The sequence below is a fragment of the Temnothorax americanus genome, unplaced genomic scaffold (assembly GCF_048541705.1).
Source record: "Temnothorax americanus isolate GAGA-0224 unplaced genomic scaffold, ASM4854170v1 Scaffold28, whole genome shotgun sequence".
In the NCBI taxonomy this organism is placed as follows: Eukaryota; Metazoa; Arthropoda; class Insecta; order Hymenoptera; family Formicidae; genus Temnothorax; species Temnothorax americanus.
The window spans coordinates 1,915,241-1,940,066 of NW_027509421.1; the positions used below are offsets into that span (position 1 = coordinate 1,915,241).

A 24,826-nucleotide genomic window follows, 5' to 3' on the forward strand; every position below is an offset into this window, starting at 1 on the left:
CTTTCTCGTTCATTAGATGTAAACAAGGATAGAATGACAATGGCACGCTCCGCGAACACACATTTAGAATGACTTATTTCTTGTAAAGTGTCGGTAACCTCACTTGATTTTTCGTACACATGTCCCTTATTACTGTATATTTAACATATATCAAATTTAGGTACTTATCTAATACTTGGTCTCACGAAACGACCACCTTAAAGTTAAAAGAATTTTTACAGTTTGCAAATAATTTGTGGTAATTTAAACAACTGACAGTGCGAAAGGTGCTTCCTGTTTTGCCGGATCTATTTGATAAAGTTCGCAATTACAAAAAATTTTATACGCTTTATTCATGAATAATTTACAGAAAGAGCAATTGATACTATTGAGTTATTAAGAACAGATTTATTACGTAGAAGCAATTAACAAAGGTTACTGGAAATGTACGTAGGCTAATGACACAAGTATCTTTCCAACTTTTTATCTTCAATTTCCGGTTGAGCAGCTCGAATAAAAGCTGTAGCCTCTATTTGAAAATTGCTATGTCACATTTGTATGAGACTTATGAATTTATGCTCATGCATTGTCAGTATCAGTCGTCATATTAATTTTTTCTATTAAAAACAAATTGCAAATAAACGGAAATAATTTGTTCCGGCAATCGAATGCTATTAAATTTTTTTCCGAGTATTTTACGTTTATATTGAGAGAGATAGAACTATTATATTGTAACTTTCCATAAAGGAGACTTTGTTCGTTAAACGTCAACACCTTGCATAATTTGTTACATTACGTATTTTATTATGTAAAACGCAATTGAAATTTCTGCAAAATAATATTTGTTTGAACTTTGGGTTTTTTATTTAGTTTCGTTTTTATCAAAATCTTGTTATTTATTTTTTTCTAGGAAACTTAAACTCATTGTTAGAAATTCAGAAGTATGTCAATATATCGCAATAGCCGTATATTTACAATAAAATCTGTCCAAGCGATATTACGTTTAAATGTAAAAATTTGAAGGAAATATAAAACGTAGGAAACTCAGAAAATGATAAAAAGGATCTTATAATTTGTGTAACAGTTGCAAGTGAGTTATAATTGTAATTTGTAATATGTTGCTAAAATTGCTTTACGATAAACAAATTAAAATAACCTCAAAATTTTATGTCTGCTCGTAATTCGACGATTTTTACACAGAGCGCTTTAGGTGTTTTTATTTAATAAATATTTTGAAGAAGCACACACACACACACACACACACCACACACACTTAAAATAATCGTATTAGTTAAAATAAAATAATTCAGTTAGTTAAAATTCGCGTAAATTCTTTTCATTTGGCTTTTATATTAAAATAGTCTAACTAATTTATGCTATTGACTGCACTTTTATTAATCTCCATCGCGGTAAATCTTCTACGAGATTATCCATATGATCTTCTTGACTGATGTGACACTTTTAACCCTTAGCTGGCACACTTCACCAGAATCACGCATAGCTGGCACACTGGGGCTGTTTCAGACCCCACCACTAAAATGCTTGCTGCGAGGAAGCTGTAGATTTTTTTTTATTTAAAAAAATTCCAAGATAGTCTTCGAGTGTTGTTTTAACAAATGTCATAGGTTAATATTTTGATAAAATGTAATATTATGTATGAAAAAAATTGGAGAACGTAAAAGAAAACGAAAAAATGACTGTTTTCACTCAAAAATTCATAACTCTTATATTTTAACTCTTATATCTTAACTCTTCCATTTTTTAGTACCATTTTCGTAAAAGTAGTTGTAAAAACTCTTGAGTTCCGGGTTAATGGAAATGAATAAAAGAAAGGTGAAATAAAGCTAGGACACAAGGATTGGCGGGTTCAGAGGTGTTCTAGGAAAGGGAAGTAAAAGAAGATAAGTAACTGAGGAAAGGTTAAGCCATTGATGAAGAAGAGAGAAGTTGAACAGAAGAAAGGTGAAGGAAAGCGATTGGCGTAATCCTGGAACAAGGATTGGCGAAACTTATCTGCGTTGAAGGAAAGGAAAGGTAAAAGAAGATGGAAATAGGAAAGGAAGTAAACGAGGACACAAGGCTTGGTGAAAAGAGGAGAGGAAGAAAAGGAAGGAAATGTGGAAGGAGGAAAAATAAGAGGTATGAACGTTACAGTTTAAGAAAGGACGCAGCAGTTTTCTGGAAATATTAGAATCTTTGGATGGCACGGATGTGCGAATACAGGTATATTGGTTATGCAACGGCAGATAGGAGGTACGGGAAGATAACCAGAGAACGCGCGCGCGCGCGCGGAGGAAATAAATGTTGCTTCGGAGGGAACGAGAGAAGAAGAGCTGGGAGACAATTTAGTAGGAGAGGAGAGGAGCAGTGCTGAGAAATTTACCAAATAAGGAAAAGGAAAGGAGCGATTCGAGAGCACATAAGTTTTTTGAGTTAAATTAGGAATGAACTCAAAAGATCAGGAAGATTAAGATTAGGAAGATAATATATTGGAAGAGAAAAGAAAAGAAGAGGAAGGAGGGGCATATACAGGGAGGTGTGATGAGTTAGATAGAGGGACATAGGAAAGTATTAGTTAGGAAGCAGGAGATTTGTTATTAGTCGAGTTTATTATATATAGGTGTATGTAAATATTTGAGTGTAAGGGTTTTACAGTTAAATTGAGTATTGTAAGATGAGAAAATTGCGTTAATATTTTAAGGTAAAGGTAAAGAATTATTAACATGTCAATATGTGGTTGAAAAATAGAAAAATGGTTGTAATATTAAGGTAGAGGTAGGGATAAAAAAAAAGAGAGAGAATTATGTTTTGTAGTTTTAAGATTAGGCTTTTGAGTTTCGCACGCAGAAGTTATGGAAGATATGAGTTTAAGGTATATGATAGGTTCTGGAGTATAAGGTTTATAGAGAGAATGCATTAGAATTCAAGTTTTATAAGTTTTAGGATGGTTCTTCCTGGATTAAAGGAGATTTGAGAAGAATTTAAAAATATATGGAATATTAATATTAGTTGTTGCGCGTTGTTGTATGAAGGTATGTGTGTGTGTGTGTGTGTGTGTATAGGTGAATAATGTCCGTTTCTTGGCCTACTGCTGAAGCGGACTAGGTTCAAATATTTTTGAGTTTAGGTTGTGAGTTTAACGCGCAAATAATGGATTAAGTCGTTTAGGGCTTAAGGAATGGTTTTTCTAAAAAAAATTTAATAAAGTACGGAATAATGAATTAATAGTTGCACGCGTTAAGTTAAAAAAGTTTGTATGAGTGTGTATAAGGTATATTGTAAACCAAGTCCATTTCTTGGCTTTTTGTAGCTGAAATTAAATAAATCTATTTTATTCTAGTACCATTTTCGTACTATAAGGAGGCTTAAATTAGAGCTGAACCAAGCGCTGGGGCGTTTAATACTCCACAGTGCCAGCTAAGGATTAAAAACATTCTTCAATTATTACTAATTATTTTATCACCGAGCCTCCGTTGATATCCGTTGATACTGACATCGAGAAAAGTGTTTCTTCAGGTAGCGACCGCAAAATATTTATAACGCTTAATACTTATTCTCGTTTACTAAATCGCTTAATTGAGAATTGGATTTTATTTATCGCTGCTCGCATTTGATAGTTACGCGCAATCTTTGTAAAATATTTCAAAAGATTTCTCTCTCACGGATTAAATAGGTACAACGTTTTGCATATCATTTGCAGAACCAACGAGAAATTTGAAGTTGAAATTGAATTATACAATAAGATCGTAAGAACAAAATTATGCAGCGGACTTGCTATCCCAAGTGGGCCTATTCTGTAGCTCTTAACGACGGTTTCGTTATCGTTATATATATATATATATATATATGTTATAGTCAAAGCCCGAAACGCGGGCATTTCTAGGATTGACTAGTCAATCCTGGGGAACGACCAAGCGTATTGGTCAAAGCCCGAAATAAGTTTTGCGTTTTGGCTTTTGACTAGTCAATCCTAGGAATAACTAATACTGCTGGTCAAAGTTTGAAACTAAGAAAAATCACTTCGGACTTTGACTAGTCAATCCTAGGTGTGGCTTAATTCGGACTGTGTGATTGTTAACAAATAAAATCAAGATTTTTTTTACTAAATTAAGTTCTTATTATTAACATAATGTAGCTTTTTATTTACTTTTTTACTCTTGTACATAGTTTTTTTCTCCTTAAGTTTAAAAATGGGTTACACGACAGTTTACCGAAAAAGTAGAGGGGATTAGTAGCACCGCGTAAGTATAGTAATCTGTTAAGTTAATTAGAAGAAGCCTTTTTTAAAATATACGCGCACGAATAAAAAATAATCAAACCTTTTTGACACATGCGTGATAATGAAAGGACAGTATTTGTTATTTGTTTTCAAACTTCTATGTAATCTTTGGTATTTCTATTTTCTATTATTGTTAATTTTGTACAAATTATCAAAACTAATAGAAAAAAAAAATACAATTATAAATATTTTATTTCCTTTTCTGTTTTTAATTTTTCTTTTCAGTAAATAATTTATATTGTTAGAATTGAAAGAATCGGTCTAACAACTTCTCCAATTACGTTGCATATATATATAAATTATTTTCCTATATATCAAAATAGTTCACGCATACACTTTCCACGCGAAACGAGGTGAAAGTACATGCGAGGGCGGGGGGATTTTGCTCCCCTGCACCCCCCTCCCCATGCATGTACTTTATAATTTCTTTAAGTTGTAAAGCGAGTTCCACGCTGTCTACCGGCGGAAGTGGATGCGGAAGGGGGGCCGAAGGCCCCTTTTGCACTCCCGCATGTGTGTGTGTGTGTATGCATATAACATCTACAATTTAATATAATCAGGATAAACTAATAAAATAATCTACTAATTTATCCTGACTCCTGACTATCCTGACTGTATTAAATTGTACATGTTATGCACACACACACACACACACACACACACACACACACACACACACACACACACACACACACACACACACACACACACACACACACACACACACACACACACACACACACACACACACACACACACACACACACACACACACACACACACATACACACACACACACACACACACACACACACACACACACACACACACACACACACACACACACACACACACACACACACACACACACACACACACACACACACACACACACACACACACACACACACACACACACACACACACACACACACACACACACACACACACACACACACACACACGGGGAGTGCGAGGTGGGGCCTTCGCCCCCCCCCTCCCCCGCACCCGCCCCGACGGTAGACAGCGTGGAACTCGCTTTACAACTTAGCATGTACTTTAAGTTGTAAGCCAAAGGCCCCCCTCGCACCCCCCCCCCCCGTGTGTGTGTGTGTATGCATATAACATCTACAATTTAATATAGTCAGGATAGTCAGAGGATAAATTTCACGCATGTACTTAAACGAGCTTGTAAAGCGCGTCATGAACCCATGTGGCACCTCGTTTCGCGTGGAAAGTGTATGCGTGAACTATTTCGACATATATATATTAGTCATTTATGCCTTCTAATACTCAATTTAACTGCTATATTTTCTAAACTTTTTTTTGTTAATAACTTTTTAACAAACAATGACCCCCGACTAAATAAAAAGCTACATTATGTTAACAATAAGAACTTAATTTAGTAAAAAAAATTTTGATTTTATTTGTTAACAGTCACACAGTCCGAATTAAGCCACACCTAGGATTGACTAGTCAAAGTCCGAAGTGATTTTTCTTAGTTTCAAACTTTGACCAGCCGTATTAGTTATTCCTAGGATTAACTAGTCAAAAGCCGAAACGCAAAACTTATTTCGGGCTTTGACCAAGACGTTTGGTCGTTCCCCAGGATTGACTAGTCAATCCTAGGAATGCCCGCGTTTCGGGCTTTGACTATAACATATATATATATATATATATATATATATATATATACCATATATATATATATATATATATATAATTGGGCGCAGATATTATATATAGTAAAAAGGTGCGCAATGACAATATAACGATATAACGAAACTGTCTTTAAGAATTACAGAATAGACCCACTGCTATCTTCTTTTTTTTAAATATACAGGGTATTTGGTGATAATCGGAATAGCGTAAGAATTTTATTGTTACATTTTCTTATTCTTCCGGATAAAAAAAATTACTATATTTTATGGCAGAATACATATATATGTGTTGCACTTAGATTTTTTTTTAAGTATTTTCTTATATCTTTTCAAATAAGAGAATCATTATATACCTTTACGGCATAACATATGTATTACAGGATATTGTGTAGACATTGTGTATAATATCAATAAATCATTATGTGAGAATTATTGCGCAATCACTAACTGAGTTGTTATTGACGTTTTCGTCGCCTTGTTTTTTTCAAAGTAAACGCCGCGGAGAAAAAAAATTCTACGTTTGCAACAAGTTGATCTGGAAGAAGGATTCATATATATTATACCGTTATTTTCTGTCGTGCAGTATCGCCGTCTGAAATAGCGCGACACTGTGCTGCAGATATATTTTGACGAATTCGACAAATGTCAAGGATTATAGTCGCGTGAATAATTTTATTCCTTATTCCTTATTACATTACATGTAGCAACATTTTAATGCATATGCATACAGGCGCGCATAAATATTTATATACAATTATATATATGGGCAATTTTTCTCATTTTCTAAAACTTTATTTTTTGTAAAAAGAACAATACAAAAATTATCCTTTTAATTATTTTTTAATTCTTCGTCTTTTTATTTTTTTTTTGTACGAATATACGAACAAAGATTATACGAGAGAAAGAAAACATATATGTATAGACACATTTTATATATATGCATAATTATATTGTTGGAAATACGAAGTGGCTCCACTCGAATTAACAGGTCGCGATATTACCGACGCCCCTATCTATTCTATTTTTCGATATGAACAATTTTTTTTCTGGAAATTTCTTTGTATTATTTTTGTGTGATATAAATCGAATTATTAGTTTTTTTATTATTTAACTTACAAAGAAACGAAGATTATTATACACATGTTGATGTTCAACAGATAAGGAGAATTGCCGTACCTAATATCGATAAACGTTTCACGTGGTTTCGTCGCTTTGGCGTCGCCAGTTACCTCTGTCGGCGCTTTAACCTCGTTGCCTCGTTTTCTGTTTTCCGTGAGCGGCGAGCGCTTGTAATGCGTCCGGTTGTATTGTTCAAGCTACCCGAAGAAAGATCGTTGTAAAAGCGGTAAAGATTCGATCGATAATTCGCTGATCGCTCACGATGGTGAAACTGACGCCGGAACTTATAGAGCAGTCGATGCAGTACATAAATCCTGTGCGGGATCGCGAATTGGATCTCCGAGGTTTGTGGAGGAATCGCGCCTGAAATTGCTTTATTGTTCATTTTACGTTCGTTTTATTAATTCTCGTTTCGCTGGTATGTTGCAGGATATAAGATACCCACCATCGAGAATCTGGGCGCGACCTTGGTAGGTACACGGCTTCGTCGGGAGGAACGACAAACCTGTATTTATACTCTGTGTCTATAGACAAAAGCCTTACAGTTATCGCTACATTTATCATTACTTTTTACGCAGGATCAATTTGACACGATAGACTTTTCCGATAACGACATACGTAAGCTGGACGGTTTTCCGCTTCTGAAAAGGATAAAGACCCTGTTTTTCAATAACAATCGCATCGTCAGAATTGGCGACGGCCTGGAACATTGTATACCGAATCTGCAAACCCTGATGTTGACCGGCAACATGATACAAGAACTGGGCGACCTGGAGCCTCTGATACCGCTGAAGAACCTTACGAACTTGTGCCTGCTTCAGAACCCGGTGTCCGCTAAGCCACAGTACAGACAGTACGTCGTTTATAGATTTCCTCAACTTAGACTGCTCGATTTTCGGAAAATCAAGCAGGCCGAACGCGAGTCGGCGACGGAGTACTTTAGGAGCAAGCGTGGCAAGGAGATGGCGCGCGAGATAGCTAAAAAGGTGAAGGCACAAACGGCGGGTACATCGGTGGATAAGCCTCTGACCACTCCCGAGGAGCGCAACAAAATTCGAGAGGCCATTACGAACGCGTCCTCCTTGGAGGAGGTACAGAGGCTCAGTAAATTGTTGCAGGCTGGTCATATACCTGGCGAGGAACGATTGCAAAATGGTACGTGAGCTTACGTGCTTTCTATTTATTGCGTGTATGTATACAATATTTCTTAACCATGTCGGACGCGCTCTGGCAAACCTAAAAACGAGAACTATCGGTATGGATTCTGTTATTCAACATTGTATTTTATATTCCAGGTAGTGGAGCTGCGGAACCTATGGAAGAGGATGATGATTAAATTATGATTTAAGTCCAAAACTAATTCCCTATTGTAAGTATGCAGCTTGACGGAGTAAGGTCGTGACATAACAGCATAACGTATGCTGATAAGAAATGTATACTACACGGATCTACTACTATCTTTAGAGTTAACGCAGATATTGCATTTTTGTACAAATAAAGTATGGAGACTAGCCTCGAAGCGATTTTTTATAATTACTCCTCGTTACACTACGCTCTATTTTAATATACCAATATGTTTATTTCAGCAAAGTCAATAAAGAGTTTCTTCAAGCGACTTGTCTTGTTGTCACTGAATCTTCCCTCGTGTGTATGCATATTCTACACGTGCCATAAGTTCGCTGATTGAAAAATGAAGACTCTATGCCACGTAAATTGGATAAATATAAAACGTATAAATCTTTATTCGTAATGTTCAGCTTGCAAAAAAATGGTAGAGAAATCTTTGAGATTTCTCAAAATTATAAACCACTAATTTAGAAGATCTCTCACAAATCTTGTGAGAAATCTAATTTAATGGCTTATGATTTTGAGAAAGTCAACCTGCGGATATAAAAGTTCCAAATATTTGCGATTAAATATTTTATGTAATAAATAATTGCTCAAAATAGTTTGTATACGCTTCGGCTCTGTGCGTGCGCCCGTGCGGTGGTACACATTACATAAGAGCTGGATCAGTAGATGGGTAGATGTCAGCGCGACGCGACGGTGCGCTCACGGTTTTCTCGCAGTTGCTCGCCCCGCTGGATACAACCTGAGAAAAATCATGGGTAATTGGGTCGCTCTTTATATAACGCATCCTGACACGATGCCCACGCCCGACGGTAAAACGACGTTCGATCCGATGTTCGGATTTCCGAATGGTCGAAAACCTAGAGGCAAGTATATTCGAATCTAACCTCTCATTCGTTTTCACCGCGCAGTATCTTGTTATCAATCGAATGTGTACACGTATGTGACTGATCGTCCGGAACATTTGCATCGCGCCGGAGTTTCACTGTCGATTGTCACCCGATCTCGACGGATCTTTCTGTCCGAGACCGAATAATATAATTATGGAGTTGACGATTTTTGATGATTTTACTGGTTACTTAATTACATGTGTTGTAATCTGCTTCACATTTACCCTCCATTATTAAAGACAGTCGAATCTAATGGAAACGGAGTATTTGTGTTGCTAAGTGTTTGCTACAAATTTTGTTGGCAGAATGCCAGCAGGAACATAACAGAATTTGGTAGTAGAATATGATGGCAGATTGTGATTGCGAAAATTGAGCGCGAAATCTGCTGTCAGATCATGTCGGCAGGTTGTAACTTTTTATATATGGCTAATTACGTTTGATTAATTTAACGGATAATTGCTCCACTCTATACTCTACTCGACTGATTTACAGTACGATGCGTTTTGTTGCTTTATCAATTGAGCCATAATTTGGAAAATTAGGGTATATCATATTTCAAATGTCTATGTTGTTTATTAATATTCGAGAAATGAATAGCAACAGTGTTTAACGATTCAAACTCTAAGTTTAGTCAGATATACCAGGAATATCTGCTGAATTTACAGAGATGAAGTTGTCGGAGGAAGACATGATGGCTTTGAAAATCCCTCAGGACAGACGCGATTACTGCGCCCACAAGTATTTGGCGTTACACGAGTGCAAGAGGCGTCATTATCCTTTCATGTTAAAGTGCGCGCATGAAAGACATCAGTATAACGCGTGCCACGTTGAAGAGTAAGTATCCTATGTTGTTTGAAATATCTGTATCGTTGTACGCGAGTTTTCAAGGTACATTGGTAAGAATATTATATCTGTTACAGTTACACTCTAAGATTGAAGGAATACGAAAGGGAACGTCGTCTCCTCGAGAGAGAAAAGAGGATACGCCAGAAGAGTGAGCAGGCAGCAACAGCGTGAAAGTCCAGAAAATTTCGATAAATTTTGTTCATCGTCGTCGGTAACTTAGGCTGCACATATACAAAAGTGGAATTGTTTCCCGTTACTGTACATAAGCTATATCAATAAAATGTATTTAACAATAAATTTTCTAATTTATAAAATTATAGGCAAACGCAATAATAATCCTTGCAACAATTTGCATTTAGATCGATATGAAATTTACGTTAATTATTTCAGATTCTTTATAGAAAATATGAGATATTTTACGTACTATTTAAAATACAGCTTTAATAATTCATTTACCAATATGGAAGATTTAATTTTGGAAACAATTAAGCTTTGTACGAGATAATTTTTGTGTCCACTTCGATATTAATTTCTTTTTCGTACGTCGATCAGATAATTAATTTACAGGTGCAGATTGAAAATAATTCACGTTTATCTTTTAATTAATATTTTATTCATCGTTACAAAATGGGAGATACAATATGTACAAGACGGTGCATATGCGCGACCGGCGTACGCGAGAGCCGTAACCCTAAGATTATTGTCTCGCGTCGAGAGACTTAATAACTTATCACCCTATCGTACAACTGTGTCAAACCTCGAGAATCGTCGCAAACACCCCCTCGGCCGTAATCCGGCGATTGTTCGCGGCGTTCGCGCGGTATTGCCTCGTGCCGCCCCTCGTGGCTGCGCAGGGGCAGAGCTTCGTCGAGGGAATCGATAAAACGGGAAGCGCCGCGCGGACGTGCAACTCCGCGGGTCCTCTCCGACGGCGTCGGACCGTGCGTCCGCGCCGGTTCTATCGCCTCTTCGCGACATTCGTCTCATCTCGCGTCTCGCTATGTTAATCCCGTGGAAGTAGAATAAGTTGTGAAACATCAGCGTGGTCTCGCGGGATAATTCTCTCTCTCTCTCCCTCTCTCCGTTAAAAATCAAACAATAAATATACTTCCATATATATACCGCCTCTCTGTGCCTCACAGAATGGTGAGTTTGATAAGACGAATCGAAGCAATAAAATGTGATATATTAATATAAAATAATTTAAGATTCTCTCCATATGATGTATTAGTGCACGATTTCGACGAATTGTAAGTCTCATTTATTCGTAGTTACTCGCCAGTAAGTCGCCAGGGTTTTTCGGGAAGACGGTATTTTTGTATCACGAATGTATCGCTGATATGGATATGTGAATTTGTTCGCACATTTCTAGCTATTGCTCGGTATAAATTTATTGATAGCAGCCTGTCGTGATCCATACCGTACTGCGGTATATCCGGGAGCCTCCTTCAGCATCGACGAGCATATATATATACATATGTTTCCCGATTGCTCCGTTTCTCGAATCGAAAAGCTGCGGCAATACTTTTCGATTACTTTAATTAGAATGCAAAGATAAGCTTATCGGATATATATTTTTTTCGTGCGTTGCACCAGTTAACTAGCTCTCCAGAATTATTTACAAATTAGAAGAAACAATTTCATGCTTCAAATTTTTATTTCAATGCCTCACGTTAATTCTGAAAATTACGAATATTGAACACGATCGCGTGATTTTCAGGACCGATTAGTCCAACACGACTTTACACGACAGAATATTTTTATAACTGTAACCATGTAATTTTCAAATCATATCTATGTATTATATTATTGCTTCGTTTCGTCTTTGCGTTCCTCCTCGCTTATCGCAATCTCAAAATTCCAGGCTTTATATCCTCAAAAAGGATAAAATTACATTTACCATTTATTTTATTTAACCTAATCCTCATGGCGTTCCTTAACTTCCTTTAGCGAGTTAATTGAGCGATGGAAGCCGATTAAAATATAATAGAAGCAACATTTAAGGCTATGTAATATTGAAGTTAATCCAAGGTGAGCGCGAGACCCGAGATGTCCTGCGGATAATACACGTCCGGGGAGAGTATCAACGAATAAGAATCATCTTCCTTACGGAAGCAATCTCCACGCCCCGCACCAGTGAAATATCTGACCTCGATTATCTATCGGGAAGACGTTTCAACGCGTTTATGTATCGAGAGTCAGTACAATTTATCGCTGCAAAAGCGACCCAAACAATTACATTTGATCGCTGCCTAAAAGGAATTTCTAATGGATAGTCCTTCCTGATGTGTCCACATTGCAGACTTTTCGTTGTATCGCCTTGCCAAACTGATAGCGGATAGCAGATTAACCCGTTGACCGTCTGACCCTGCTTTTTCATTTATCAGTTTTCCTCCTACGATACTTGCAATTCTTTATAATTGTTATTTATATTGTACAAAAATTATAAATCGTTGCCGACGCAATTTTTGCTCGGCGCCACGCGGTTCGCTTTTTTGTTAACATTTTGATAATTCCATCGTTCGCAGAGTAGATAAGAAATTTCGATATTCTCTAGAACGCGCGTATTTAGATATTTATTCCTCTCGCGCTTTGCCAACAATTGACATTTTCGAATATATGAGCTGCTCAATGAGTCCCTCATCTATCGATACATTAACGAGCGTAAAAGTTCACCGGTGTAGAAAGGAGCCCACATTTCGACGCGATATGTGTGTACGTGTGTATTGCGTGTCTCGTTCGTCGCTGGAACGAAGATTTTCCCTTTCGTATGTGTACTATTCAGCCTTGAGTTCCTTCGCGGACTTTCCTCTGCGGTAAGCGGACCTGTAAAAGTCGGAGAAGAGCACGAAGAAAATTGTCGAGTGAAGTAGAAGGAGGGCCGCGACCAGTTTCGGGTAGCCGCAATCGAAGATGAGGGCCTGCGCGCTATGCACGAACACCAGGAAAAACTGCACCTGCAAAATCGATTCGACAATTCAGCACAATTTAGCAATACATTCGGACATTAGAATCTATAAGGTGAGTAAAGCTATCGATAGCAAAAAAGAAAAAAAAATATTAAATCTAGAAACACGAGACTTTTTAGGACTATTCAAACGTATAAATCTTTATAATTTATACATAAAAATTTGACATGATATAATTCTTATAAATTTTGTAATTTATTTAAAAATTTTGTACTTTTATAATTATGAAAATATTAATTAATTTAATAATTTTTTTAAATAAAAGCTTAACGACTGATTTGGTTGTATTTTACATCCACGCGCATTATGCTTTTCTCGACTCCTGCACAGCCGTGCGTTGCGTATTACTCGGTTGATTCGATAAACTCTGTATTGCAACCGAATTCATTAAGCGATTCGAAGAAAGAACGCAATGCAGTATGTAGCAATAACTGTCCGTATATCTAATATACCCAGCGCATATCGTTCTCTCTTAACGATCGAGAGGCCATAGTCCGTGAATGAGACAATATTGGTAGCGCGCGAGCGCTGTCCTCGGTACAACTTTTGTGTAAGATTTACTTACTACAACTGGTATTTTCTCACGTCTGAATTGTCTTTGGAGATCGGTACAATAGGCGGCGAAAGAAAAGAGATTCTTATTCATTGGGGTGAGTCTCGTCACGCATAAATGTCAAACATCGTTGACCGACTTATAGAAAGTACGGATAGAGGCGTGCGATGGCCGAGTTTCCGGCGTTCGGATAGCTATATAAATTCACCGTGAATTTGTTGGCAAAAACTCGCGCTACTTTGTCATTGATTCTTTCAGCATCGTGTCTAATCCCACCTCAATCCTGTTTCGCGGTACATGAAACGGGATTTGCGAGCGAATGTTGTATTCCACGGATAAACAACACTGTCTCTGAGAGATTATTCTAAGTGTCTCAAAGATATTGTTAAGGAAATTGTAAGGAATATCAGAACTGTTGCATGAAATTTATCACATAAGTTCTTTGATAAATAATGTCAACATGTGAATTTTTTTAGATTTTTTTCACTGATTAGTTCTTAAGAACATTTATAACAAAAGTTCAAGATTTTGGATTCTAATGAGAGACTCTCTCTGCTGCATATCATTTATCGACAAAAATGACTATTAAAAATGTTGAGAATTGAATGAATTTATGTTTATATAAAGAATTATTAAAAGTATCCTCAAAGATTTGTGATTACATGATTTTTGTGCAATTAAAATTTACATAAAAATTGACATAAAAGTGACAGAGAGATCTTGAACCTTGTTATAAACGTTATCAAGAATTAACCGGTGAAAAAAATCTAAAAAAATTCACACGCTGAGATATTATTTCTAAAGAAGCTCAGGTTTTAAATTTTATGCAATTTTTAACATTTCTAATTTGGCTTACAATCTTTTAAAATAAATATTGCTAATTAAGTTAAAAAATTGGATTTAATAAAATAAATAAAATAAAAACGCGGTGACGTGTTGTAAGATTTACGAGCGAGCCAATAAAATTATTTTTACATCGTGCTAATCTGACATTCGCGAGAAATTTTTCAAATTCGATAATTTGCTAAAGCCTTTTACTTCGTGTTTACTTTTAAGGTGGTCTTTTCGCGGACCCAGCTAGTCAAGTAACAGTCCGTCATGAGGTAATTGAAAACAAACATAGTGACAAACATTACACAACATCCCAATAATTATTATAATATAACATGATTTTACACGCACGATTTAATCGTATTTAATTATTTACTAATTAAAAAAATATCACAATAGTAGTGCGGTTGGACTCGATTTAGATTAGGTCAGGCATGACAGTACGAGGTAAAGTAATATGCGCGTGGATCCACTACTTATTTAACCTCATATATCAGAGCAAAACATTCGGCAAGCCCTTATTTTCAAGGTATGTACGAAATCCGGAAACTTCAGGGAATATTTTAAGACATGAATAATGTATTCATCTGATCGCTAAGTACATGTATCATTCGTTGAAAACCTCGGCCGTGGCGATATACATATAAACAAGGATAGAATGACAATGGCACGCTCCGCGAACGCACATTTAGAATGACTTATTTCTTGTAAAGTGTCGGTAACCTCACTTGATTTTTCGTACACATGTCCCTTATTACTGCATATTTAATATATATCAAATTTAGGTATATATCTAATACTTGTTCTCACGAAAGGACCACTTTAAATGTCAAAGATCTCATTATTAAATTTATCGAAGAAATCGAGAAAGAAATATTTTTTGCCGTAATAATCTCAGTTAGCTAGTAACTTAATTAACCCGTGAAATCATTTGATTGATGTTGCTCGTATCATTTTCTACAACTTGTACAGTGTATCATAATTGACGCATAATTCCGTGACTGACGCGTTGCAGTATGATGGACTTTCCCGAACTGGATAGTTTATTGGAATTTTATTTTTTTTAAATTTCCATCTATTTAAATGCCAAACATCTTGCATTTTGATTCGCCAAGTAAGCCCTAGAAATATTTTTTGTCAATGTAATTCAATCGTCATCCTTTCGCGAAACAAATTGATTACTTTAAGAGTTTTAAGGACAAAAGTGCTGGCTATCGATTCTATTGAAAAGTTTTCGGACTATCGTGTTTCCGAACTCTTCGAACTTTTCGTTTCATTTCGTTCCGCAAAATTAAATTTTGACGCAAAGACTATGAATTTTCGATCACCGCCCATTTAAACAATCAGATATTATCTTTTAAATCCTTCGCGCGCGTGCAGTAATCGATGTAGCAACCGCGATACGTTGAAAGATTAAATGACCGCGTATCTACAAATCTCCCATACGATTCGAGGCGGTTTCGTCATCGAAGAAACTTTTTTTTTCTGAATGCCTCTCGTATCCCTATGGTATCTATGCGTTCTCGTCGATCTCTCGCGACGGAATCCCTCGAAGGAATGCGTCACGAGCGGACACAAAGCGAGTCCACTGGTACACCTGTATCTCGGCCGGAGATTCGCTACATGTGCGCCGGCATGTAGCGAATCGATGGTCTCTTGCGAGATAAACTGGGATAGGTTGGAGGCATATAGGTGAGGCTTCGTAGGTATGTGGCCGGTTCGTGGTAGCTCGCGACGACGGTGACGACGGCGACGAGGACGGCGACGAGGACGGCGGTATGGTGGCGACGGTCGTGGCGGCGCGGCGCGGCGGTGGTGGCGAGGACGAGGACGACGACGGCGGGTCGCGGTGATGATGATGATGATGGTGGTGTTGGTGGTGGCGATGGTGGTCGCGATGGTGATGGCGATGGTGGTGGTATACAGGTGCCGTACGGCATATCGGAATGCCAAATTGTTGCGCCACTGCCAACGTGGTTGGCCGAGTTCGGCGGCCGGCTAAAGCGAGGTCTAGTCGACTCGAATTGCCCAACGCGCGTTGTACTTTTCACTTTCCCTCACCCCTACCTACGTGCGCATGGCGTGAAATTTTGCCTAGGTATAGAGACCAGGATTGACCGATCTAACGAACACCAATGGCCGATGGCCCAGAATCCGTGAGCGATCGCGAGTTCGTTCGCGCAATTCGCGTATCCGGGCCGACCGCCGCCGCCGCGCCGGTTTTTCGAACGTGCCCTCTTTTCAGCGGCGGCGAAGTCGATTTTAGTCGGTAGTCGGTACCCCGATTAATATGATACTCCGCGTATTGCGCCGGTAACAAGAACGAGCTCCGCCACGATTTTTTTCGACGTTCTCGCAACGCGAGGATGGCTTGCGAAATATTTTCTACTGTTATCTGCAATGCCTAACTTTAGTTGATCTTTAATTCATTTATGTGCGTAAAGTAATTGTATACCAATGCAGGGACACTTAAGACCTATGTCTGGGCACCTTTATCATTTTAGTTTTTAAATAAATGTAACGCCAATTAAAATCGAAGATAAAATTATAATACAGAAAAAGTATTTTTATCTTTGATTCTTTAATTTTAATTCGCATTATAACTTTATTTAAGGACTAAAATGATAAAAAAATGGCCAGACATAGGTACGTGTCCAGGCATTGGTACATTTACCGTGCTAGCCTTCGAGCTTACATTTTGCGAAATATTTCGTCCGATGATAAGTTGTATTAATTTGATACCTAATATGTTATATTTAATTAGAGAAAATAAGTTTTAGCTAAAAAATGTATATATATTATAATACGTTAACTTGAATTAAAAAAAAAATCTTCTAAACTTTAAATATCTATTTTTAAATAAATGCAGAGATTTAAGAAAATATTTTCTTAAACATTTTAAACGGCGTAATTGATACAGTAAAAAATTATTTATTTATTTTAATATAATGCGGAATAAAAAAAATAATTTTAATAATCTTACTTCTTTTCCATACACATCAGAATGTAATACTTTCTACTCAGGAGTAAACAACATTTAGAAGCTATAAATGTGAAACGTATTATCCTCGCGCAATTCGTTTCAAGCGTACGCAACGTATTTCGTTACAAGTTTCGTGCATACTGTTTTCATGGATTACGAAGGTTCGAGGCAGCAATCACTGCAGTGTTCCCTATTAATTATTTAACTGTTTAAAGCGCGTGATTAATTTCGAGTAGTTATGGTCATCGCTGCGAAAAACCCGCAGCGAGATCCGTTTTGGATGTCAAACTGCTCTCAACCTGTAAAGTGGCACGCAAGAAAAACCGGCAATAAAGTACGCTTTCCGTATTAGACTTTCGTGCGACGAGCGAGGATCTATCTTTAATTATCGAAATTTTCCATTTCGGTTTTTTAATATCTATCTCGCTATCTTTAATAATACTGTTATATCTTTTTAATAATACTGTTCCCGAAATACGATATAAAGTCATTTGCGTCATCGTAATTAGTACTCGATTAGTACTTGATTCGCATCTGAAGAGCCTGTTGTTGGAACGAAGGCATACATTGCGTCGGAAAGTATAGATTTGTAGGAGGAGAGCAAACACCACTGACACGTCTCGACGGATAATTAGCATATATCACGTATTGCCGATGTGCACCCTTTAAATCTTTAAAGCTCACTCAGTGGGTCAGTAGTGTCTGTCTATCCATTCACTTTCAACGACGCGGGTTATTATCGGTCTCGGCGCGAAACCCGGCGCGTTGTGCAAGAAGAAGGTATCACGAATCGGTTTTGATCCGCGCGCGGAACAAAAAAAAAATCGCTCGCGCGCCACTATACCGCACGCCTGCTGCGATTCGGCACATTGGGTCACGTGTTGCATTTTTCCGCTTCTATCCGCCCGGAGTTTTGTGTCCGGCACTATTGCGTACAACCGAAGTGTGTGCGAGCCGGCAAACGTCGGCTTAAATTATACGCTGCGTATAACGAGGAAAGAATTCCTTTTCTAAAAGATAGTAATTTTTTCCAGTTTCCTTCACGTCAAACGTATAATCCGTTTTAAATCGATCTATACAATTCGGAGCAGACTTTTATCTCAATGGTTTTCCGCGTTAAAGTCCGATTGTTCCAATCTGTTGGTAAACTATCTAATAGTTAAATCATATATATGTCTTTGTTTATATGATTTAACTATTAGTTAGCTTACCAACAGGTTGGAACAACCGGCCCTAAATCGTATTTAAAATTGTATAAGTAATTATACGTATATATATATATAAGAAAAGATTCCGGTACTTCTATTATATTTTTCTAGATTTGATGTAAACGCATCTAAAAATTTCATGTATTGTCATTTGTTTATTGTTTATTTTAACTTTTTTAATTCCTCTTATTTTTAATTCAAACTCTTGAAACGACGTATAAGAGATTCGTATTAGTCTAAAAAGAATACTGTTTTGGATTTTATTTAAACGTAACCGTTTAAAAATCGCGATTGTCGTTCGTTTAAACTCTGGTTCTTCTTAGTTCCTCTCTAATCAAGTCGTCTAATTCAAAATCTTGAAATAATGTATGAATGAATCTTATCAGTTTAAAAAGAGATGCGACTCGATTGGCTACTCACCAGTTGTACAGTAGTCAGATGCTTCTTCCACCATAAATACTTTTGAAATTCTGGGCCCATGGCCGCTAACATGTAATACGCGTACATGACCACGTGCACCGCGTTGTTTATAAGATTGCCCAGGGTGCCATGGCCGCCCGCGATAAACTTCACGCAGATCCACGTCTCGAGGGGTGTTAGAGAATGGTGATATAAATGCAGGAATGTCACCTGACTGTCTTTCTTGCGCAACACGAAGAATACCTGAAATTTCGATGAGTAACGTTGTTACGAAATTTCACGAGCTCTCGTAATTTCCTGTCACTTAGCTTGGATTTAGGATTCATTGACCTATATGGGTTTAGGGCCGCGTCTGCTTCACCTGTCGTGACCCACATTAAATAAATTAAAAGTAAATTAATAAAGGCATACACGTGTTCCGGAATTAGAAATTTGAATTAGGAAAGCAGAAGCACTTTTTTTTTTATTAAAGAGGTGATCGAGACGCCAAGATTCGATCCGAACTTTGTTATTTAAAATTCGTTATTTTTATTAGTGATAAATCGTATATAAATTTATTTAACCTAATTTAAATAAATATAAATTAAAAATAACTTATCTTATTTCATAAGATTTCAAATAATTTTTATCTATTCGTTTCGATCTACTTATCCTTGAATCAAGCTTTAAAATAAAAAAAAAAATTAATGGAGAATTTTATTGACTTAATTTAATATTCTCTCTTTAAATATATTGAAAAAGAGGAGCGAGCGATATTCCACGGTCGTGTTAATTGCCGGCAATGCGAGGCTCCCGAGCTGTATCTCCTGGAAAATATCTATGTTCATTAACGAAGCGCGATGATTTTCGTCATCCAGGCACGATAGAACGCGATAGCGGCAACATATACCGCTGTCAAAATTGAGCAATTGAATGATGAAAAAGTCCGTTTCGCGATGATTCCTACGTTCGGTTGAAATTTCGCACACGCGCTGTCGAAAGTGCTGCTCAAGCGCTTTCCCTCTCTGTCTCTCTACTTCTTCGCCTTGCTCGCCTAGCTTTAAACACCCGCTTTGCGGATTGTCGATTTATTCGGCCAGAATATCTAACAAACGAGTGGCGATATCGATTAAATCTTATCTGCTCCTTTAATCCGCCGGTGTGATTGCGTGCACGATACGGCGATTCGGCGCCGTTCCTGCTCACTCGCGCTAATGGAAATGATTGCTTAAGGGTTATTGCGTCGTGAGAAGGGATATACGAGTGTTCCGTACATAATTATGCGATTCTCGCGGAATAGCTAGCGGGGAATAGTTTCCCACTTCCCTCTCTCTCTCTCTCTCTCTCTCTACCTTTCGGTCTGTTTACTATGCGTATATACATTCATCGAAAATGCAGAGCATTCACCGGATCATATATGTAATACGACAAACAAGAAATATGCGGTACGGTTTTTCTTGGTTGAATGCGCGCAATTTCCGAGAGAAAAATAACTTTGCGCGCCGAATTAAGAATCGAAAGCGCAAGCGGATATAGAACATTTATCGCTCTTTTATTTTAATTAGATTTGATCCAGATTTTTATATTATCGCGCGGCTGGAATCGCGCAATTTAATTTAATTTATGTCATCTATATGTTTCCTCTTTGTGTGTTACTATTTTAAACTTAAAGAAATCTATTCTTGAATAAATTGATCGAATCGCATGCTTTGCATCCACGTGACTATATCGCCGGCTGGTATTACGTATGCGAATTTATGGAAGTTAACCGTACCGTGTCAGCGAATTCCGTGAATTTGCTGATGAAGTACCACCAGCAGAGGTTCGCCATCCTCAGAGCGGACGGATTGTGGGAGTAATCGACCGGTTGACATTTATAGCTGTAGTCCAATAGCCATCCGGACATTAAGTGCTGCAAAAGAATGGGAAACACCCGGTTAGTTATATCAATTAGCTCCGACGGAGCAATTTAGTTTCTTGGGCGAGCCTCGTTGAGAAAAATCGATTACCACAAATCGTTTATTTCGACATTGATAAGGAAGTTTATAAACTCTTTGAAGCCAGACGTAATGCAGGCTGACGTAATATAATAAATCAGTTTGAACAAATATTTATTTTATTTCGCCGCACGTCGTGAAAAATGGTAACTGGTGTTTTCTCTGTCGGTGCGAAGGATGATGAAAGTAAAACAAATTACAAAATTATAGCGGAAGAGGAATAGTACAATTTAGATAATCTTCATAGAGAGATGTACTTTATGTATTTTTTATATTTTTTTATTATATCCGATCGCTGTGTGTGTGTCTGTAATTATCATTGGCGTCTTCGATAAATTTTATATCATCCTTTTATTGTTTATGGGTATGTTTATGTCCTCGATTCGGTATAAGTCGATCGGAAAGTCTACCTTAAGAAGACTGTGTGTTACACATATTACGAATTTTCATACAGCAAGTGACAGCAAGTATAAATCTGTTTCAGGAGAAACTGTAGGTTTTGAGGCCACGTTCCATTTAACACAATCCAATCTTAATAAAAAAAAAACACGTTAAGATACTCATCTCAATGTTGGCTCTTTTCCACGATGATGATTAATTCTTTCGTTGTACGCGGTGCATACGTCGAACCGTAAGCAGCTGTCGTGATAGAAATTATTAGTTCTAACAATTCTACAGTTTGATAATAATATAAATTATTTCATTCACTTCCTTCTGCGCAAACGGAAATCGCGGTTGTATTTTTATCTCCTGTCGATAGCCGCAAGTATAATTAGATTACAAAGTCTCAAAATATTTATGTAAACAATATGTAAATAATAATCACAGGTTGCGCGAAATTTATACCCGATTTCAATTTATAATTACCGATTAATTTATGAAGTCTATGTGATATATAAATAAGGTGAGAAAACGGGGTTAAGATTGAGTGACAAAGTCAATGTCAATTGAGCTGTGAAAATTAATAGAGTGAATGCATACACGCGTATACATAATTATGTAGTCCTAATCGTGAGCGCCACCCGAAACTAATGTTTATCTTTTAATCATTTACGCAAACATCTTGATTTTCCTTCTTTTGCGTTCGGATTTCCGAACTAGATTTCGAATTAACTTCCACGCAATTGGAAGCAAACATAGTTAAATAATTTTATTTAATATCGAAAAAATTGACAAAAAAAATGGTTTTTAAGATATTCTCATATTTCTAGAATAAATTTTCATTCTTCTAAATAGAATTTGATTATATGGATTTTTAAGATAGATTTTCCATTATTTTAGTGGTCGCATTTTGACTATGATAATAATTTATATGACATTTTGTGTGCTCCGATATGAAGCGAAGGGCTATCGATTTTATGTTTCAAAGCGAATCGAAACTATCGGATAACCGAACGAGCAGAACACTATCTTGGAAAAGCTGTGCCATTTTGTGTACATAAAAAGCTCTCCTGACCGACTCTCTAATAGAAGCGGCAGTTATTGCGGTTAGTCATTTCTGCAAAGTGTACTTTCGCGCGGATGCAATCGTTCATTATCCATTCCATGGTGCATGAAAATTCGTTTCTTGTTTGACCTTCCGCACATTGCAGAATTTTACGTTGTCTTTTCGATCGTGCACCGTGGGAGTGGTGCACACGAGACTGAATACTTTATGGAAAGTCGAAAACAGGATGTCTCGCTAATAATAACGAAACGAGTGCACAGATCGATCGTTGAGTAACGATCGAGTGATCGGCCACTGGGAAATGCTGCAATCATTGTACATATATTTTTCCTTCCTCTCGTTCGTGATTGTTACGTTCAAGAAGTGATGCTAAATAATATCTTGATGTATTTAATAATAAATGTCCAAATCTTCTTTAGAATATACATATATTATTGTACTAACTAAAGTTAATATTGCAATAATAAATATGTAAAAATATGCACAGAGTATGCATAGAGAGAAAAAATGTTATATCGATGAAGTTCGTGGAGATATTAACCTTTACCGATCGACCACCCAAAAAACACAAGCTATTTGATGTTTTCAGGCAAAATTTGGTGTGTTGAATAAGAGAAAAATAGTAAAAAAAAATAGTTTTTCTGCTCTCTAAAGGTTAATAAGGATTGTAGTAGAATAAATAGATATAATGGAATGCAAGAATCTGTTGTAAATAAGTTCCTTGGCTAAGAATTCGATAATGAGGTGGAACTGTGAAAAATAAAGGTCGTTTCTCACTATTGGTCAAGTCACGGTCCAAGTCACGATTCAATTGCTTTTTCGAGTTTGCGTTGAATTTAATGGCAACGACTTTTGATCGTGACCGGACCGTGACTTGACCGATAGTGAGAATCGGCCTTATATAATTCGCTGCGACTTTAATATTCTAATTAGCCATTAATATTCGGAGCAGATGTTACATTTTGGCAACCTTATTTAGAATAAAGCTGTTACGTATAGCTACTAAATTTGGATATGTTTGGTATTCAGTAGGTCAAGGCTATCGATGGAAAAGTGGAGATTCTATCTTTAAAATTATGTTGTAAGTCCTTTGTTGAAAAGTTAATCAATAAAATCAAAACTATGATTAATCCCGACGCGTGACATTTAATCTTGTGCCATTATTTTAAATAGGGCTTACGGCAAAGTAAACATTTGGCTTACAATTGAAAAGAAAAGAAGAAACGTTTACGAAATGGAGTTAAAAGAATATTTACAATTAGTGCTAAAAATACTATAACTGATATTACAATTTTATGATTTATAATTTCTAAATAGCTAATTGATTGAATATTATCGGAATTATATCAATGTTTTGTTGTCGTTTACGTCTAAATTAATTATATCTTTTGAAGAATGATTTAGTCAAAGCAAAAGTAATAACTGTAATAAGTCTAGTCTAATCTTCAATTCTTTGTTTATAATAATTTCTATATTTTTTGTAAAATTGTAGAAATAATCTGAAAGATTATAGAGCTGATTCTTATATTATCGCATTTTTTATGGAGACATTGGCATTCTGTCGATGAATAAATATGTGCATAATTAAATTTCACCGCCTATCATCCATTACATATTAATTTAGAATCTATGATTCATGATGAGTCTGAATTATTAATTAATTATAATAAACAACTAAAGGATGAATCTAACCGGTTATTAATTATTAAGACACTAATTAATTAAATTTAATGTAAAGTGATTGAAAATAATTAAACAAAATATGAATCTCCACGCAATTGGTTCCACACAAATGCATATTAAAATATGAAAGTTGATATATGTATAGTCGAGGCAGCGAATTTTAAACCGTTCCATCTTATTTATTGCAAATCAGTTGCGTAGGAATTGGTTGAAAACGAGTGCAAAATTTAGGATTCCATTCGGTCACGATATTTATATTTATTTTTTAATCTATATATTAAGTTACAATTATGAATTTCCCTATAATTATAGATCGATGTGTTTGTCATTTTTTGCACAAGTGTCAGAATAAGATACAAGATAATGAGATAAAAAATATTTAATTTGCTTAATTGCCCATGTAGAAGTAATACTCCGATGAAGCTTAATTAAGACATAGGTATGGGAATTTATATCGCCTATTTGATATCAGCTTGATAACTAAACGCGTTGATCTCGCGTGATATAATCGGCGAAGTTCTAGGTCGAAAACTTTGTCAACGATTACACGATTCATCATATCTCCTTTCACCGTCACACTTTGTTAGCCGTATCGATCTCGCGAACGAGTACCATTCGTGGTTGTTCGCTTT

General features: G+C 36.6%; 4 protein-coding genes across 4 annotated transcripts in view; 3 read left to right on the top strand and 1 right to left on the bottom strand.

Annotated features, from left to right (window-relative positions):
* Window positions 1-7,153: 7,153 nt before the first annotated feature.
* On the top strand, window positions 7,154-8,653 carry U2a (small nuclear ribonucleoprotein polypeptide A'-like U2A). Its single transcript, XM_077410054.1, has 4 exons — window positions 7,154-7,382; window positions 7,468-7,508; window positions 7,617-8,193; window positions 8,334-8,653. Exons 1-4 carry the CDS (start codon window positions 7,301-7,303, stop codon window positions 8,372-8,374), a joined length of 741 nt encoding a protein of 246 aa, XP_077266180.1. The 5' UTR covers window positions 7,154-7,300; the 3' UTR covers window positions 8,375-8,653.
* A 60-nt stretch (window positions 8,654-8,713) lies between these two features.
* Nd-b18 (NADH dehydrogenase (ubiquinone) B18 subunit) lies at window positions 8,714-10,441 on the top strand. Its single transcript, XM_077410055.1, has 4 exons — window positions 8,714-8,768; window positions 8,988-9,254; window positions 9,944-10,112; window positions 10,199-10,441. Exons 1-4 carry the CDS (start codon window positions 8,729-8,731, stop codon window positions 10,293-10,295), a joined length of 573 nt encoding a protein of 190 aa, XP_077266181.1. The 5' UTR covers window positions 8,714-8,728; the 3' UTR covers window positions 10,296-10,441.
* Window positions 10,442-11,435: 994 nt separating this feature from the next.
* LOC143899592 (very long chain fatty acid elongase AAEL008004) overlaps window positions 11,436-24,826 on the bottom strand; it is a 28,764-nt gene continuing 15,373 nt past the window's right edge. The window contains exons 3-5 of the mRNA XM_077409969.1: window positions 20,842-20,979; window positions 19,089-19,331; window positions 11,436-13,081 (exon numbers count right to left, since the gene is read on the bottom strand). Coding sequence (XP_077266095.1) covers window positions 12,902-13,081; window positions 19,089-19,331; window positions 20,842-20,979 — 561 coding nt within the window. The 3' untranslated portion in view covers window positions 11,436-12,901. The remainder of the gene's footprint in view (window positions 13,082-19,088; window positions 19,332-20,841; window positions 20,980-24,826) is intronic.
* Sit (stuck in traffic) overlaps window positions 13,005-24,826 on the top strand; it is a 62,512-nt gene continuing 50,690 nt past the window's right edge. The window contains exon 1 of the mRNA XM_077409967.1: window positions 13,005-13,145. The gene's annotated coding sequence lies outside the window, so the exon portion shown is untranslated. The remainder of the gene's footprint in view (window positions 13,146-24,826) is intronic.